Source organism: Scomber scombrus, chromosome 11, assembly GCF_963691925.1.
Source record: "Scomber scombrus chromosome 11, fScoSco1.1, whole genome shotgun sequence".
NCBI classification, from domain to species: domain Eukaryota; kingdom Metazoa; phylum Chordata; class Actinopteri; order Scombriformes; family Scombridae; genus Scomber; species Scomber scombrus.
This window is the reverse complement of record NC_084980.1, coordinates 15,059,674-15,077,631: the sequence shown is the minus strand read 5'-3', so window position 1 is coordinate 15,077,631 and position 17,958 is coordinate 15,059,674. Positions and strand designations below refer to the sequence as shown.

General features: G+C 39.2%; 2 protein-coding genes across 2 annotated transcripts in view; both read left to right on the top strand.

Moving 5' to 3' along the window:
- eif2b3 (eukaryotic translation initiation factor 2B, subunit 3 gamma) overlaps positions 1-17,958 on the top strand; it is a 449,880-nt gene that overhangs the window by 194,978 nt on the left and 236,944 nt on the right. The gene's annotated exons all lie outside the window — the stretch shown is intronic.
- Positions 1-17,958, top strand: part of tnr (tenascin R (restrictin, janusin)) — a 73,563-nt gene that overhangs the window by 48,466 nt on the left and 7,139 nt on the right. Inside the window, exons 23-26 of the mRNA XM_062429255.1 lie at positions 9,213-9,343; positions 13,089-13,221; positions 14,922-15,073; positions 15,286-15,382. Of these exons, the coding sequence (XP_062285239.1) occupies positions 9,213-9,343; positions 13,089-13,221; positions 14,922-15,073; positions 15,286-15,382 (513 nt within the window). The remainder of the gene's footprint in view (positions 1-9,212; positions 9,344-13,088; positions 13,222-14,921; positions 15,074-15,285; positions 15,383-17,958) is intronic.

The window sequence follows — 17,958 nt, the reverse complement described above, 5'->3', positions numbered from 1 at the left end:
TGATGATGATGATGATGATGATGATGATGATGATGTTACACCAAGGAGATTGTCTTATTCCCCCCAACCTCAAAGGGATCCTACCAGGATGTTAATTCAACTTCCTAATTGAAAACTTAAAGTCTGGTTCTGTTCTACTCACAGCTCTTTTTTTTTTCAGGCTGTTCCTCTCTGGTGGAAAATGTCACCTTGTGAATGGGCTGTGACAGAGGATAACACCATTGATTAGATTGGTCAACTATCCTTGGTTCAGCTCTGTCTTTGAGTGTCAGTTTGCTCCTCTGTCTCTCCACTTAGCCTCAGAGTTAAAGGGGAACAGTGCTGATTTTACACTTCAAAGTCTGTTTACATGTCCTGGGGAGTACATAATATAAGCATATATTAAAACAGGTTGCATAAAGCCCTTTGCTGCCCCTGACATGCCTCAAGTGATGACAAAAAATGAAAATGAAAAAAACTAGGGTTTATGGAATTAGAAAGTAGTGAGTTTACTAGACCCCTGTTGACTGCTCCTCATCTCTGCTAAAGGCCAGCAACTCAAGGCTGCATTAGCCACTACTATCTTAACACAAAATAATCTGCACAGTCAAGTGAATGGAGTGGTAGTATTGAGGGTAATGCAGGTGACAGACTTTGACAAGAAAAGGGTTTGCATGGAATTTAAATAAATCCTTTTTTTTTTTACTGTCCTTGGTGAATCTTACTATTCAGTTTGTCTGTGGGTGCATCTTCAGAAGTAAAAAGAAAGCAGCCCATGTCTGGCTGAGCATATTTATCTATCTTCACTAATGGTCACAATTAAATAAAACAACTAACAAAAAATTGGCAATAAAGGAGCCATGATTTGTCTTAAACTGGGTATAAACTGTCTGATTTTGGGCTGTCCCCAACAAAAGATGACCAACATTAAAAAACACATGGCAGTATCTTTGGATGTGGCTACAAAGTTCCATTGTGAGGTCAAAAATGGCCAGGGACAACATTCTGACAGTGTCATAAATTTAAGAAAACCATCTATAACCATAAACATCTCACAGTAAAACTGCTACCATGACCCACATCTATGCAGCATGAAATGCCACACTGAGCAATACAACACCAGCACTATACCCAATAATGGAGGTCAAATGAGCCAAAACAAAATGTTTGGTATTTTAACAAAGAAGAAAATCTTGTTGAGTTGAGGCAGCAGAAGCCTTGTTTGTAGGATGCATCCTCCAGCTGTTATCACAACTATGCCAAGAAGGATGTTGCTTAGCTTCATTGTTTACTACTATAGCAGCACAGATGGATGACCCACACTGGTCATGTAGAGGTGTGATCAGTAGGTGTGATCAGTAGGTGTGATCATCGTACAGTCTACATACATCAAACATTATGTCCTACCCAAATTCATTAGATCCTTGAGGCAGTGTGGCCTGCAATAAACCTACAGGACTTGGGGGGGTGTTCTGAATGAGCTTTTCATCCCTCCCAGTAATCTGAATTTGTTGAAATTGATGGTGAGGTCTGAAATAAATAATATTCTTAAGAGCATCTGAACCCAAACTTTACAAAACATACAACAGCACAGCCAGTGTTACTTATCCTCATTTCCTCCAACCAAGGCTGGATTAGTGACCCCCAGGGGCCCCTGGGCACTGACGCTCATAGACCCCCCACACTGTCTTGCCGCACAAATCACGTCCACTCGATGTTACCCATCCTGGCTATTAAAATCCACCTTAATTACTTTGAGCTTCCAGTCAAGCTGACATGTCAAATCACATACCCGTTGGTCAAAAGATGAATACGTAGCTGAGCTAGGCTGGGAGCAGATCTGCCTGTACAGCTCAATAAACCAAGAGTTGAAATACTGTCATTTCACTCACAAATCAATTTATGGCTCAAGAAGATGGCAATATTGTTCTTTGAAAACCACCCAACCATACAGCACAACAGTTATTACTGATACATGTGACTGAATATACAACAATGCCATCCCGAGGCACACATAGCACAGCTGATTGCAGATTTCAAAATAAGGGTCACTAAGTGAGCAACGTAACTTCCCACTGCAAAAACCAACATACAATGCACTTGACAAATCAACAAATCAAATCCCACACAGAGGCCTGTAGTAGCAGCACACCACAGTGATGCAAAACACTTTAAGCAAACAGCTTATCATATAAACTTATCCACACTATATATATATATATATATATATATTATCTTTCACAAACTCAAACTTGAGGCATCAAAGACAGCGCTGAAAGCCTCTTTTACATATAAACGACTTTATTCACTGGAATTTTTTTTAATTTATTGCAGCCGTTTCTTTCCCTTCCTTTTTTTCTTCCTTTTGGCTTCTCTACTGGGCTTTTGGTTACAGCTGCACTGTCCGTTTTCTGCTAAGTGATCGCTTTCCCCACACACTAGTTGATATAAACCAACCATGAAAGCGACAATAATTATCAACATCAAGAGAGTTTGTCTGTTTCCTGCCACCAACACAGACCTTTTCAGAATTTCTGTTTTTTAGAAAGTGTTACTCACTCAATAGCACAATAATTACTAATTATTATTAATTTACTGTTGTTCTATTGTGCATTACTATGTATACTGTGTCTCCATATGTGTTTGTGTACAGTTTTCGAGAATTTCTGTTTATATGTCTATCATTAGCTGCTAGTAGGATCGATAACATGTACGATGACATTTGGAAAGAAGTTGTGAGCTGTTTTTCTGATTAATTTGGTATATAGCACTTGTGATGTACAAGGGTGAGGGGGTCAGTGAAGATTCTTGCTATCAGGTTTGGACTTTTCTTAGGGTTGTTTCTCCATAAACATGCTGAACACAGCAAAGAGAGAGAAGAGAGAAAAGAGATGAGTCTGGTTCATATCAGAATGTGTCCAGGACTGCCTCAGCCATTCAGTTTGGTCTTTTTTGGGGGGGGTTGGGGAGAGTGGTAGGGGTTCTTTGTTGATTCCCAAGCCTCTTAACTACAGCTGAGAGTTGTTTTGTTGTCTAGCCTCCATGCCTCAAGAGTTCAACACAGAGTAAGACAGCTTGGCTCCCCAAAGGCCGATATTTAAGCCATAGGACTGGAAAATAAGGGATCTGCCACTGTAGGCAGCAGCACCAAGACTTTTTTTCCCCTCTCTCATGTGTCTGAGCCCTGTTGCTGAGAAGTGCTTTGGCAAGTTTTTGAAACAGTGGAGATCCTTGCTGTGGGCAGCTTTACTGAGCTCTGGCTGATAGCTGTCTACCCAGTGCTGAGAGTGCTTCTATTATAGAAAAATAATCTTAACTCTTTGGACAATTGAGGCATTTTTGTCAGTTTAACAATTTATGTCTCCATAAAATCAGAGCTGTTAATTGTTTTTACAACAAACTGTTTGAAATTCTTCAACTACGTTTAGTATTGAAAGTATAATATGTTATGTACTATTTTTGTTACTTTGACTACAAGAACTATTAACTTGTTTATCAGTTGTAAATTATCTTTGTGTTGACATGAGCTGTAGTGGTACAGACATTGATTTTCCTCCTCACTCGGCCTCTCAGTCTAATGACCCTGGTCATTTTTCCCCTTAATTAGGACAATCCTTCAGATTAAAAGGATTCTTTCGAAAATAAGGATTCTAAATGTAAATTCTCAGTAAGTAGTCATCAATCAGTGTAACATTTTAATTTGCAAGTTTAATTTCTGTAATTTCTCTTTCTCTCACAAACAATGTAAAATACAAAGTTTTTTAAGAGTTGTCAATATACTTATCAAGTGTTGTACACAAACTGTCCTTAAGTATTGTTGGTTTGAACTGTATTTCTACTGTAATACAACGTGATGCAGCATCACTGGGAAGTGATTGAATATGATTTTCATATTGCCTACTTAAGATGTGGCAATAAACTATTGGAAACAAGTATAACTGTGAAAATAGCATAAATAAGAAATATACAGTAACTTTAGAAATGGAAATGTATTACTCTGAAATTAATATAAATGTAAAACATTAAGTAATGGACTAGTGGTATTGCTGAATCGTGTACATTCTGCACTACAGTTTGATGGTCAAGAGCAACAAACCATGTCACTTACAAACATTTGTGGGAATTATGTATAAGGTGGGCGGATGAATGACGGTTGAGGACGGGGAGATAGCGAGGTGTGGCATGGGGGCGGGGGTGTGAGAACTGTGGCAAAATGGAAATGAAAGGGTTCCACCTATACTGGTAGACACAGGAAATTGGATGACATAAGCTGGCCCTAAGTTATAATTACTTCATTTAACAGGTCACCACTGATGAAAAATGGTCTCGTCATCCAGAAGCTCCCTCAGCTAGGCAGCCATCAGTCCCAAAAAACGTAACTCATTTGTAAAAGTTTGACAAGCTGCGCTGTCAGAAGCAGAGCATTGGTTGGAGTGCAGTGACGCTGAATGCAAATGTGCAAGCAGACGTACAAAGCTATGTTACCAGTTGGTTTGTCATATTGTCCATGTAGAGATGGCTCTTGTGCATTCTCAGAGATTGTAACAAGGTGTAAGGATATGCTGGATATGTCATTATTTCATCTGTGGGATCCATCCAAAACACATTTGGTTTATTTGGTAGACTTAATATATTCAAAGGAGTCACAGCTGCACCATCCAGGCAGAATCACTCACTAGCAAATTGGCATAGAGATGTGATATCCACTCCAAAAGAATAACTTCCTCCCTCTTGTCTTCCTACTACAAATATTGCTGCTGCCCATGTTGCCCTTCCCATACGCTGCTCTGTGTTTGTATTCTTTTTTTTCCCTCTAGCATTGTTTACATTGTGTGTTGATGAGACATTAAATGTAGCCAAACCTATTCACCGCAATCCTTTTGTTCAAACCTCCGTGTCTGCAGGTAGAGCTTTAGAGCTGCCAGGATTTAGACAACACCTGCTCACCTGCTTGGGTACTCTCCATGCAAAGGTTTAATTGGAAAGAGAGCGTGAGAGAGAAATGACAAGGAGACATATTTAATTGGAGAATGAAGAGAAAGAAATAATAAAGACAAGCTAAATGGTGGTAGGCCCTCTATTTCTATGAATTAAAGAATACCCTCTCTCATCTAGTCTTTCTCTCATCTATCCCCCACGCGCACATAATGCTGAGCCAGGCTTCATCAAGACGAGGGGATGACAAGAACAAAAGATAAACTCCATTCATTCTCTGGCACATAGGCTCGTCAGATAAGGAGAGAAGGATGGGAAGGCAAGAGGAGTGGAAGAGAAGCTCAAGCACAAATGGGGATAAGAGGGAGAGTGTTAAGGAGAGGAGAAGCCCAGGTTTATTTGGGAATGGGAGAAAATAGACAAAGGAGCGGAGGGAAAAGCAGAAATTAAATACAGAGTAGATCAATAAAGACGAGAAGGTGTAGGGGAGGAGAAGATTGGCACATCACCATGGATTCATTTCAGAAGTGCAAGGGTCATAAAGTGTGTGTGTGTTAGTGTGAGTGTGTGTGTGTACAGTATGTGTAGTGATACATAGATCGATAGGAGACTTGCTGAGTAACCATAGGGTGGTGGTTTAATTCCAAACACAAAGCAGCTAACTAGTGAAATGTTTTTTCTTCAATTACCCAAAACTACAAGTTTACAGGACAGTAACACTCCTGCATCTGAGTAACAGCAAACAGGCAATAGGAATGTTAACATTGTTGTAAGCAGCCATGCCCCAAATCCAACAATACATCAGAAAGAATAAAAACAAAAACAAAACACATTACTTTCTGACCGCCTCACCTTTCCAAATTATGAACGGGCCATGCTGTCGTAAAAATGTCATTCATAGCCTACAATAACCTAAATAAACGTTGGAGAACCTTGATTGCCTGTACTCAAAAAGGAAAAGCTTCGTACCATCATTTGAATCCAACATTATGAATTAACCAATTCTCATGAACTTTCAACATGTGTGTGTTGGCTGGCTGGTTGCCTATGCTTGCCGAACAGGTTTTGCCTTTGGGTGTAAATATCCAATTAAGAAACCATCATTTCTGATGCACTGGTTCTTTTGACATGTTTGCAGAGGCAGACGGTCAATTTGCAATATTAGTTAAGCTAACGGTTTAAACAGACTTAAACAACTTAACACAAAGCAATTAAACACTTTTTGTTGCACTGTACACTGTATTCATTTGATTACTGTTACATTGTCCTCTTTAACTAGGTTAAAATGTAAATATTCTTACCATTTAATATTTGTCTGCTTTATTTTACCTGATGTAATGTCAATGGTAATGATTGAACCATCTCTTTACCATAAGTATTGCAATATAGGGGCATTTGTGGGGATATAATGATTTGCAACTTGAAAAGAAAGTGAAAAGAGAGTAAAATGTGTGTGTGTGTGTGTGTGTGTGTGTGTGTGTGTGTGTGTATGGGGGGGGCTGGGACCCCCTACCACCAGTGCGCTTCATTTCACACAATCTACAATGTGCTGCTTTTATCTCAAAGCGTACAACTCAGCCTCTCGCTCCTAAGCGCTCTTTTCCCGCCCGTTTCCATCACTCCTACCCTCCTACTTTATCTTTCTGTCTCAATCCCTCTGTCACACAAATGTGGAGCTGCCTATCATTGTCTTTGAGAGAAGGCACCCTGCATCTTTAAGGATGTTATCACCTTGGGTACATGCTGGTAATTACTGAGCTGTCATTGATCTGCTCATATGTGCACACACACAAGGATTTAAATAAGAGGAGAGTTTGGAGTGTTGGTGTTGTAGATTTTGCTTGCATGTGCAGCTCTGGGTTCAATTCAGGGACAGATGTTCAGCTAAAAGTTAAGCCTTTGCCCCCCCTCAACTCCTTAGGAATAGTTAAGAATTCAGACTGTTTATGAAAGCCCATGTTGGAAAGAAAAAGTCAGACAGAGAGAATTTGAGAAAAGACAACCATGTAATAGATATCTTTATTTAGTATTCAGAGCAGTGACATTACACAGCACACAAGCGCAGCACTTTATATGTTCCACTGCCCCTTACACTGAGTGCTGTATGACTGGCTGACGAGGTGCCCCAGAGTCATGATGTAACTCCAGGAAACTGATTTTCCGAGTAGACGGTCATCTATTTTCTATCATACGCTAAAATGAGGTTACAGCATGTCAACGCTAATGCTACCAGTCGGAAGATCGGATATTGACTCAAAAAGGGTGATGTAAGGTGGGGAAATTGAGGTGAGTCTCCTTGTGATGTGGTTAAAGTATCAAAAAGCTCTGTAATCAAGCCTTGTTTAAAGTTGTACAGGGACCAAAAATGTTACTTGGATGATGTGATGAAATGTGCAGTAAAACTTGGGTGGGCTTGCTGATCAAGGGTTTGAACACTTTTGAGGCTGTGATAAGTTGTGACTAAACATGGAAAAGAGTCCACTGCTCTTCACACCAAGTCCTATAGGGGTTTAAGAATACTTGCACTTAGATTTTCATTTTCCATCTAATAGCCTACATTTAAAGTACATTGAGAATGTCTCCTTAGTATTCTGTAGGTATTTCACGTTTTATTCAGAGTCTTCTCTTATCTTTTTAATTGCTTAGAAAGTAGTGATGGTAAGCTCTTCTTCCTTAGTAATATTCAGATTTTTAAAAACGTTTTAGTTTTATGAAGCTTCTCTGTACGAAGTGTCCCGCACGTAACTAGTTCACAAGCATTACCTGTTTATTCCGGTGATATATTCAAATATCATGAAAAGCTTAAAACCATCAATGAATTGATCCTATCAACAAATGCTGTTTGTATAGCCACTATTTATCTGTGGTTTTGAGCTCCTTTGTTGTTCAGCAACTATTAAAAGCACATCAACTAGCACAGTTGCACTGGGTGACGTGTTGATCAAAAAGATTGATTTGCACATAAATATTTCTTGCCCTGCATAGTATCAGTGGGTCATTTATTGGTCTGTTGGATCTAATTTCCATGTTGTAAATGTATCCCTTTATTGCTACTATTGCTATTTTACTCACTGCGGTATCTGATTATGTTGTTGCTGATGATTATAGTATCGCCTCGTGCTTCCTCCCTGACAGTGAATGAGCCTCAACTTTTCTTCATTAACTGTCAGAAGAGCAAAATCCTGCAGGACTAGACCTTGAGTTCAGTTTATTGTTATTCATGAAAATTCTTATTAAATTCATACTTTAAGTTTTGTGTCCAACTTGGAAGATTACTAAATAATAAAATACTACAATGACCTTAAAAAGAGAATAAATAGTAGAAATAATGTAAATTATTAATATAGCTGATAAATCTTGTAATAAGTACACTATGTATAATTGTGCTGTGCATAATGCATTCAGATTGTTGTTACATGGTGCATGTGTGTTTACTATTAAACTGGTTAGTGCCTTTCAAATGGCAGGAATACAAATAATGTGTGAGCTGGTGTCCTTGATGATATTTTAAGCTTTTCTCATATTCATCTCAAAGGTTATGTAGTGTTTTGCCAAGCATCTGCCTTTACTCTCATCAGAGCAATGAGAGCTGCATTGGCGTATTACCATATTTTGGTGACATTGAGACCTGAATTTACACCTTTGCCTTGGGTTGATATGACCTGATTTGAGAAATGCAAATTACATAAATTACTCTGCAGGCTATTCTCTGATTTTGAACTTTCACAATTTCTGCACAGCCTAAAAGCTTTTGAGCTATGAATTCAACCTCAGGGACATAGAATAGTGAAGCCTTCTCTATACACTGAAAAATTATAGCACATAACATAACAAAATAGTTTCTGCCTAAATACCTCAGCAGCAAACATTTTAAAATGTAGTCATGTAAGCATTAATGTTTGTGCTGTTTTGTGTTGGAGTGTCAGGAATATCATTTTTTACAGTGTGCAGTGTTCAAAAGAATTCACACCACAGAAAATCAAAGAGCCCAAAAATGGAAATACACTGTACATGTCCACCTACACCAGGAAATCGAAATCACATGTACAGTGAAGTAGCTCGCTTTCTAAACACAGAAACTATGACATTTTTTCCAGAAATTGTCTTATTTTTAACACCAGATATTCACTCATTCTTCCCAACACTTGAACATCTATAGAAAGCTGAAAAAATATGAGTATAAATGAAAATTATAATTCTCATTCATGTTTTCTTTTTACCTTGGAGGTCCCACATCCCATATTTTGCAGCAGACTAAACTGACTGTAAGGGTTAATATATTCCTCTTTGTCTGATAGCCATGGATGCACCTGTGAACCTGACAGCCAGTGAAGTGAATCACCGCAGTGGTCTCTTATCCTGGCAACCGCCAATGGCAGAAATTGACAACTACATGCTCACCTACAAGTCAACCGAAGGCAGCCGTAAAGTAAGTAGCACATGTAGCTGAGCACTCACTTCTCTGTTGATATCCTATATACTGTATTTCCATATATTTAGACAACTTATCTGCAACCAAAATGTGTTTCCACATCTTACAATACTAGATATCCTGAATATCCATGCTACAGCTGCAAACGTGCCAGGGAGATAAACTGCACTTTTGTTAATCAAAACACCTGAAAATGGAAACCTTATTCTGCAGATATTGTCGAGCATATTGGATCCCCTTTTTTGGATATCTGCAAAGTAAAAAATGTTTCCAATTTATTCAACTTATTATGCGAGAGTTAAACAATGTTCAGGAAAAAGAAAATGAATGCAGAATCACAACTTCATGACAGGCACTTTAAAATTCAAATTTTATCTTTCAATCATGTAATCCCTTGATGTGGAGGCATGCGAAGGTTTGAGCACACACACACACACACACACACACACACACACACACACACACACACACACACACACACACACACACACACACACACACACACACACACACACACAATGGTAAAAACATTAGGGAACAACAGTGAAATTGCCTGTCCAATAGAAATATTACTTTAATGTGCCTCAGTAAAGACATTGTTTGTTTTGATTAAACTTTTTGACTGGGCTGACTAATGGTAATAAAAGACATTAGCGAGAACTGTGTGGAACACACCACGCCTGTTAACGAACTGGCTGGAACTGTTTTTCCATGATGCTTTGCAGAAGACTCTTTTTTATTGGCAATTAAGTGTCTGTCACACACACACACACACACACACACACACACACACACACACACACACACACACACACACACACACACACACACACACAGACACACACACACATGCCTCCAAACAGACACACACACATCACCTTTGATGCCCAGCATAGCATGATCTTAAGGGAACAGTTAAAAACACAAACACATTGATGCTGATGCAGGGAAGATCTAACAAAAGTCGTTTTAACAGCTCTCTCTCTCTCTCTCTCTCTCTCTCTCTCTCTCTCTCTCTCTCTCTCTCTCTCTCTCTCTCTCTCTCTCTCTCTCTCTCTCTCTCTCTCTCTCTCTCTCTCTTTCCCTCCCTGACCCTGTGTGTGTGGCACTAGTATGTGGTTGACCATCAGGGGTCACCCATGTACAAAAAATGCAACAACAACTATCAAAATTCCTTTCGATTTCACTTATTTTTATATGTTCAGGAAGAGATACACAGTCCTTTTCAAGGATGTTGGTTTGTTGTAATCATGTATCCAAACATAATGTGGCTTTACATGTGAGAACTACTGATTCAACATTGTTTATGCTATCCATATAGCACACATGCCTTCTATCACGTCATGTTCTCTTCCCTTAAGAAAACAAGTGTACTCAGTAGGGAGAAACTGGCATTTTATATTGTATAGATAGTGGCACTATCTTTGCAGGCTTGAAATGCTGTCAGTTGTCCTTCTACATAGAGAGAGAGAGCTTAAGGTTGGGGTTACTTGTTTTCGTACAACCAATCATACTGTTAATCCATATGTGTATAAAGCAGTAATGCTATCACTGGACAAACAGCCTGCTGCAGACTCTGAACAGCAACCCACATTAGCTTCTCCTTCTTATCAAATGTACGCACATGAACACGTCCACTGTTGTAGCTGTAGCTTGTTGAACGATAATGCATGAAACAGAAATTGTCTTGAAAAGAAAGTTCAAAATCTGAAAAATCTTGCGAGGCCAGTTGATATCTTTTCACCATAATGGGTTGTGTTGTTTTTGGATTGTATTCAAATTTTCAATCTCCTCTGTGGGTGCTGCCTCGACAACAAGTGCCACATTTTAAATTCATATAGTTCAACAACAAATGAGTCAAACCACTCATGCTCAGAGCAAAAATGTTCTCCGCAGCCAGAGACTGAAGTGGTCCTTGCGAGATTTTCCTCCGGTCTTCTCTGCTTTCCTCCGGTCTTCTCTACTAGGTCTCGTTTAGCTGGAAGTATTTGGTGGCATTTCCTCGGCTGTAATCTAACCACAGATTGGTGCATTTTACAGCTGTTCAACCACCTTCTCCTCTCACTGAGATAATGGACCATTGTAATTTATACACAGTAGTGGTGAGATTAATTTCTTATCTGATTAACATTTCCGTAATAGTTTGTAAATGCATGTTTCACTTGGTTATGTGCGTGCCTGGATTGATAACACCTCACCTTTCAAACACAAACAAGGACAAACGCACGTCTGCTGAAAATCCAACCACTCAACCACAAATACATTAACGATAGCAAGTCTATGATTTATTATCTTTGATAATACAAACCTGTGACAGGCAATTGTGTCCTAATGTGAGCTTACCGCGGCTTCAGCCCTGAGCCCTGGGTCTCCAATTTAAAACATTTTTTAAAATAAAAAATGTTTAAAAATATATTTTCTAAATTATTATTATATATTTGCATTGCTGCCATGAACAGTATTGGATCAGGGAAGTCACAAAGGTTTCCGATGCACAGCTATGATTGGTGGACTGCGCTGTGTGTGTGTGTGTGTGTCTGTGTGTGTGTGTGTGTGTGTGTGTGTGTGTGTGTGTGTGTGTGTGTGTGTGTGTGTATGTGTGTGTGTGTGTGTGTGTATGTGTGTGGGTGTTTGGGTTTGTGGGTGGGGGAGATGGTGGCTTAACATTACATTAAAGTAATGTTAAAGCACCCCTGGTGACAGGGCTGTTTCACTTGCAACAAAAATGTTATCTTGACCCTGAAAACCTGGTGGGAAAATGTCAGATCCTTAGAGACAGAGAGACACAATTTACCAGCTGCTTCCCTGCATAATTCACATGGACACATTGCCTGGAAATGTGTGATTTTTTCCCCCAAACTGGCTGAATATTTCATTTTTACTTGTTCATATTTTATGTGTAGCCAGGCCAACTGTAACACATAGGCAGGCAAATATGTGCTTGTTCCCTCTCATGCAGTAAAACATGCACAAACACATGCAAGTTTCGAGTTTTCTGTTTATCAATTGAACATCTGCTGATGTATTTATGCCTCATCTAAGAAACTGATGTCCCAGAAAATACTTTATCAGGAACGGTCAAACATATTGGCTCCTTAAGAATGTTTCAATAAAAGAGGACTTGTCAGAAACAAAAGGAAATTAACTGTACTGTATCATCATGACTTTTCCACCAAAAATAGAAATGTTTGTTCCCGATTGTTTACCAGCTTTCCAGCTTGGCTGTCTGTCTTTTATCTTGTTCTGTCTGCCTAGTTGCCCCCCTCCTATTCTCCCTCCCTCCTTCTCTTTTCTTTCTTTTCAGTTCCTCTCTTTTGAAACATTTTCTACAGCACAGTCACTTTTCAAACATGAAAACACATGAAACCAAACTTATTCTGCAGCCAGTAGAAGTGTAATTTTTAGTATAAAAAAATCCTTTTTTAAAATTCCTTCTAAATACACCTCACTTCTTTATTCTATCGTTTTGAAAAGACTCTGCTACTGAAGCACAAAGCAAGCTGTCATATGTTTCCTGAACAAAAATAGCTTTAATGTTTCTTTGCTGCCATACGTCTTTTAAAGAGTCACAAGCTCAGTTTGATGTGTTATCAGAGACTTATGGGAATTCTAATATTATTTACTTTTTACCCTGAGGTTTGTACTAAATACACATTAAAGGATTACTTTTAGAGAAGGCAATCGAATATCTTTTAACTTGCATGTAAAATATAAATTCATTTTATATGTGTTTGTGCACAAGGAGTTGATCCTAGATGCAGAAGACACCTGGATTCGTCTTGAGGGACTGGCTGAGACTACAGAGTACACAGTCAAGCTCCAGGCTGCAAGAGGATTAGACACCAGTGCTGTAGTCTCCACTACCTTCATTACAGGTACAGTACATGTACACACACACACACACACACACACACACACACACACACACACACACACACACACACACACACACACATACAATGTGTTTGCGTTCTTTGAGTTAAGCTCAAAAAGAAAGTGATTGTAATGGGTAGAGTTTTCTGGGACTCACAGAAGTTCACCTTTTTCCCCCCCCTGTTGAACCACGTTTCATATTACAGACACCATCACAAAAGTGTACAATAATGAGTCCCCTACGCTAGACACAAGTTTCATCTCCCTACACTGTAGCCTGGTGTGGGAGGCTTCCCATTACGCTGCACTTGCGGGGTGACAGTCAACAATCCTGCAGCTGAACACTGTGCTCTGATCTTAAATGCCCAGTGTGCAATTTGATGCCAGACATATCAGTCCAACAAGGGTTGGGGAACATCATGAAGTTGCCCATAACCATGAATTTATGTGAACATGGCAAAAGTAAATATTGATATTCTCATTTCTACCAAGCAATGGACCTAGCATTAAGCTGTGTGATGAATGTTTAACATGTTTTCAGTGCTGCTTTCATTTAAAAGAGTAATATTAGATATTTTTGGCTGGGGGCAGCAGAACAAGCTGTAAACATAACACAGTATTATCATACTAAGTTGTTGTGATGAACATTCAGCACTTACGCAGCAACATTAGTATTCATTTGGAGTTGTCTTTCTGGCCACCAGGCAAATTGAAGTCCAGTGTTCACTCATTTTAGTTCTAGATTGGACTCCACCAAAGAAAGTAAAACATCTGGCTGGCAGCTAAATGCTTCACTGTGTTCAGCAGCTAGTTATTAAAGGTATTTTCAGACAGCAAGTGGTTGCCTCTGCATCTGCTACAGGCCGATGTTGATTATCTGTATCTTAAAATGGAGGGAGCAGTTATTAATATAATAGGTTCATATAGCAGGTTTGCTAACTAATATTACAAATGTTTATTGACCCAGAACGGACAATTAAACTGAAGCTGATGTTGCTCCCAGATCGTTTATCTTAATTAATCTGTTTGTTCACTGCCAGAGGAAAAGTGTCACTGAACAAGACAGTAAAATCCAGTAAAACCAGCTCCTGTAGCCTATCAATTTGCTTGCTGTGACTTCTGTGGTTGCCACACAGCGAGGCGCAATTGCAAGTTGAAAAGTTGAACCATCATCAACTCTGACAGCAGCAGAAAATAGCCATACACGCTCATGAGAATGTCAACAGCCCCATCTCTCCTTCCCGTTACTACTGGCCACAGTTGCATTGCTGCTTTTGTGTTTACACTGAACAAAATGGAGGTGGTGGCAGTAACTTCTGGCTGTCTGAAAGCAGCTTAAATGTGTCTATTGGCTGTTAAGTGCAGGGTTTGTAGCCTACAGTGGGTTTCCCAGAGCTCTTCTGTTTTTGAAAGACACTAAAATGTTCCTTTAAAGTCTAAGGGAACTGCTCCGTCAGGTTAAAATTCACTGTGGGTTCAATATTTCAGGCAACTTCTTTCATATTAAACATAGCCCTATAACCCATTGTTAATATAAAGACATTAAGTAGTACAGCTTTGAAACAAAAAAGGCTATTTATTCCATCTATGCACTCTACACAAACTACACTTCTATGTACTGAATCATTTTAAGTTAAAGGGAAGTAACAAACAAACAAATAGATCACCATGTCATTACTCCTCCTCCTCTGCTCTTTTCCAGGGAGTCGACTGTTTGCAACACCTCAGAATTGTGCCCAACACCTGCTGAATGGAGAGACGCTCAGTGGTGTCTACACCATTTACATCAACAGAGACCCCAGCCAGGGTGTGCAAGTGTACTGTGACATGACTACTGATGAAGGAGGCTGGATTGTAAGTCACTGTGAAGATACACCCTCTTTTAATAGTACCTACTGCAAATATATTTTAACTGTGTCAGGTGGGTAAGAAAAGGGGGGCAGGTGTAGATAAACATCAAATACTGATTGTTTTATCACTGCAATGAGTTACAACAGCTATCTTAGTCTGAACAACTGATTTATATTTTTCTGATCTTGTCACATCATCATTATGTTGGTGTTCAGGTATTTCAGCGACGTCAGAACGGCCTGACAGACTTTTCCAGGAAGTGGAGTGACTATCGGGTTGGATTTGGAAACCTGGAGGATGAGTTCTGGCTTGGTAAGACTCTTACTCTGAGGTACCCAATCTGGGGAAAAATATGCCCAGCGTAGTTTCAAATACAAGGCTTCACCCGAGTTCGTTACTGTTTTTGTGCAAAGTATTGCATAAAGAAGCATCATGATCAATTTTTGATGTCTAGCATGAGTCAACACTTTATTGGCCCTATTTTGTGGACACCAAACATTACAAAATTGATCGTGTAAGTTATCTGGAGATTTCTACTGAATTTAATCTATCTTGACACACACTTAAAGAGCTACTGTAGTGGAAAAATGACTTGCCGGATGAGAAATATGCACTGTCTACCACAATAAAATCAGGAGAGGAGGTGAGGTTTGGTTAGTACCAGGGTTTTTCATGGCCCAAAATCAGGCAGAGGTGGAACCTCATAGTTTTAGAATCAGTTGTGCTAATGGTTGCATCAATGGATATGTATGTATATGTATATATACATGTAAATATATATATATATAGATATACACACACACACACACACACACACACACACACACACACACACACACACACACACACACACACACACACACATATACACATTTACACGTGTGTGTGTGTGTGTGTGTGTCTGTGTGTGTGTGTGTGTGTGTGTGTGTGTGTGTGTGTGTGTGTGTGTGTGTGTGTGTGTGTGTGTGTGTGTGTGTGTGTGTGTATGTGTTTGTACATATTGGTGTCGGCTATGGCCCCAAAAATCCAGTACTGGTCAGGTGCTAATTTTATAGGCTACAGGTTGAAATTGTGCCTCAACCTGTCACTGATTTTGTTCAGTGTATGTTCCAGTTTTCTGAATTACTCTCAAAGTAGGGTTGAATCAAGGGCAACTGGATTTCTTGGTTGTAGAATGTATGTATTTCTCTCTTTATCTGGACACTGTCTTCATGACTGAAGTGGGCTTAATAGGTACAATCAATAGAGGGTTATAGCATTCACTTGGTTTCAACTTATATGTTTATTTTATGGTGAGAAAAGCCATTTCCAATATCTTGTGCAGGCAGTGTAACCTTTCTTGTAAGATTTTTCACTGTGTATGAAGATGGAGAACCATACTGCTAGAAGCCTTTTTTCTCCCTCATCTCATCTTTCAGCACTTGACTTCACAAAGTCTATCCGATTCATTACTGGATTTTCTGAAAAATCATCTCTCCCTAAAATGACTTGGTAATTGTTTTTAGCATTGCTTTGATTCAAAGACAAAACAACAGAACATCCTCCCCATTTTGATGGACTGTTGATATTTTGTTCTCCCCCAAATCTCATTATGAAACAATAATTATATTCATTAGAAAATGTGCAAATGAGTCGTGTTTCTTCACAGGCCAATTTTTGTGTTATTGTTTTGGTGCAGATGATTAAAGGGAATTATTACATGAATATTTCATTACGTACATGCAGGACCTTGAGAAAAAATGTTTTCTGAACTTTTTGATTGGAGAAATTAAATAACAGTAGGGTGGACAATTTATGGCATTGCATTATCACTACATTATAACATGGTTACTCTGCTGACACATAATGGATCATAATACAAGATGGTTGTGGCAAGCTTCAGTCCATTAGTGAATAAGCACGCTGCAATAGGTGAAAGCATAAACAGATTGTTAGATGTAACCCTTAATCATCCAGACCTGACAATATAAGGCTATCTAGTACAATAGCTTGCAATTTTTGCCAAGGCTCTGACAGATTTGTTGTTTCATGTTGTTTGTGGTGTGGTTGAGGTAAATTGAATACTGTTGTCGTCTGTTCTCGTTACTTTTGTTCTCCACCACAGGGAGGGTGTTCAAAGGTAGCTCCTAACATTTTATCACAACAGGAAATGTTGGATTGCTTTCTGTTGCTATAAATGAGTAATTTTTTCTGTTGTTTTTCAATAAAGTGGAGCAATTACTCACCGTGGCAGTGGAGGTTTGATATAAATAATGGACAGATATCTTTGCAAGATGACATTACATACACCATTCTGGAGAGAAAGCATAAAGTAGTAGCCATCTTTTTTTGCAAACAACAGTTACAAAGTGACAAAAATGTTTTAGCTGTTTTATGACCTGAAGACATCACATAGCAACGTTGTCCATCCACAATATAATCTAAAGATGGAGCATATCTGGTTCAGTGAGTGCAACATTTCATCTGACCTGTTTCCATATCAGCTGAATCAGCAACAAACTACCCTCTCACCACTTCTGGATGTATACCACACCAGGCCATCTCTATCTCAAGGGTCCTGCTTTACTTTTTTGGTGCCTCGGATTCACTCTCCCCCACCCCCATCCCTCCTTGTCTTTATTCTCTCCAGTACTGTATTCTGTCCTCTCAGTGCATAAAAGCAGCTTAATGTAACCTCAGGGTGTGGAGCATCAAGAACCACTCTTGGCTCCTGAATGCTTCTCCCTGTGATGCCAGATTACAGATAACATGCCAGCAGGGAACACATAGCCTCAGTGTACAGCACAAAAAGTAAGGGCCGCGCTATAAAACTGACCTGTTAGTCCATTGAAACAGAATATAGCTGTCAGCAGCAAACTAACCCTTTTTCCAAATGGTTTTATTGTTTT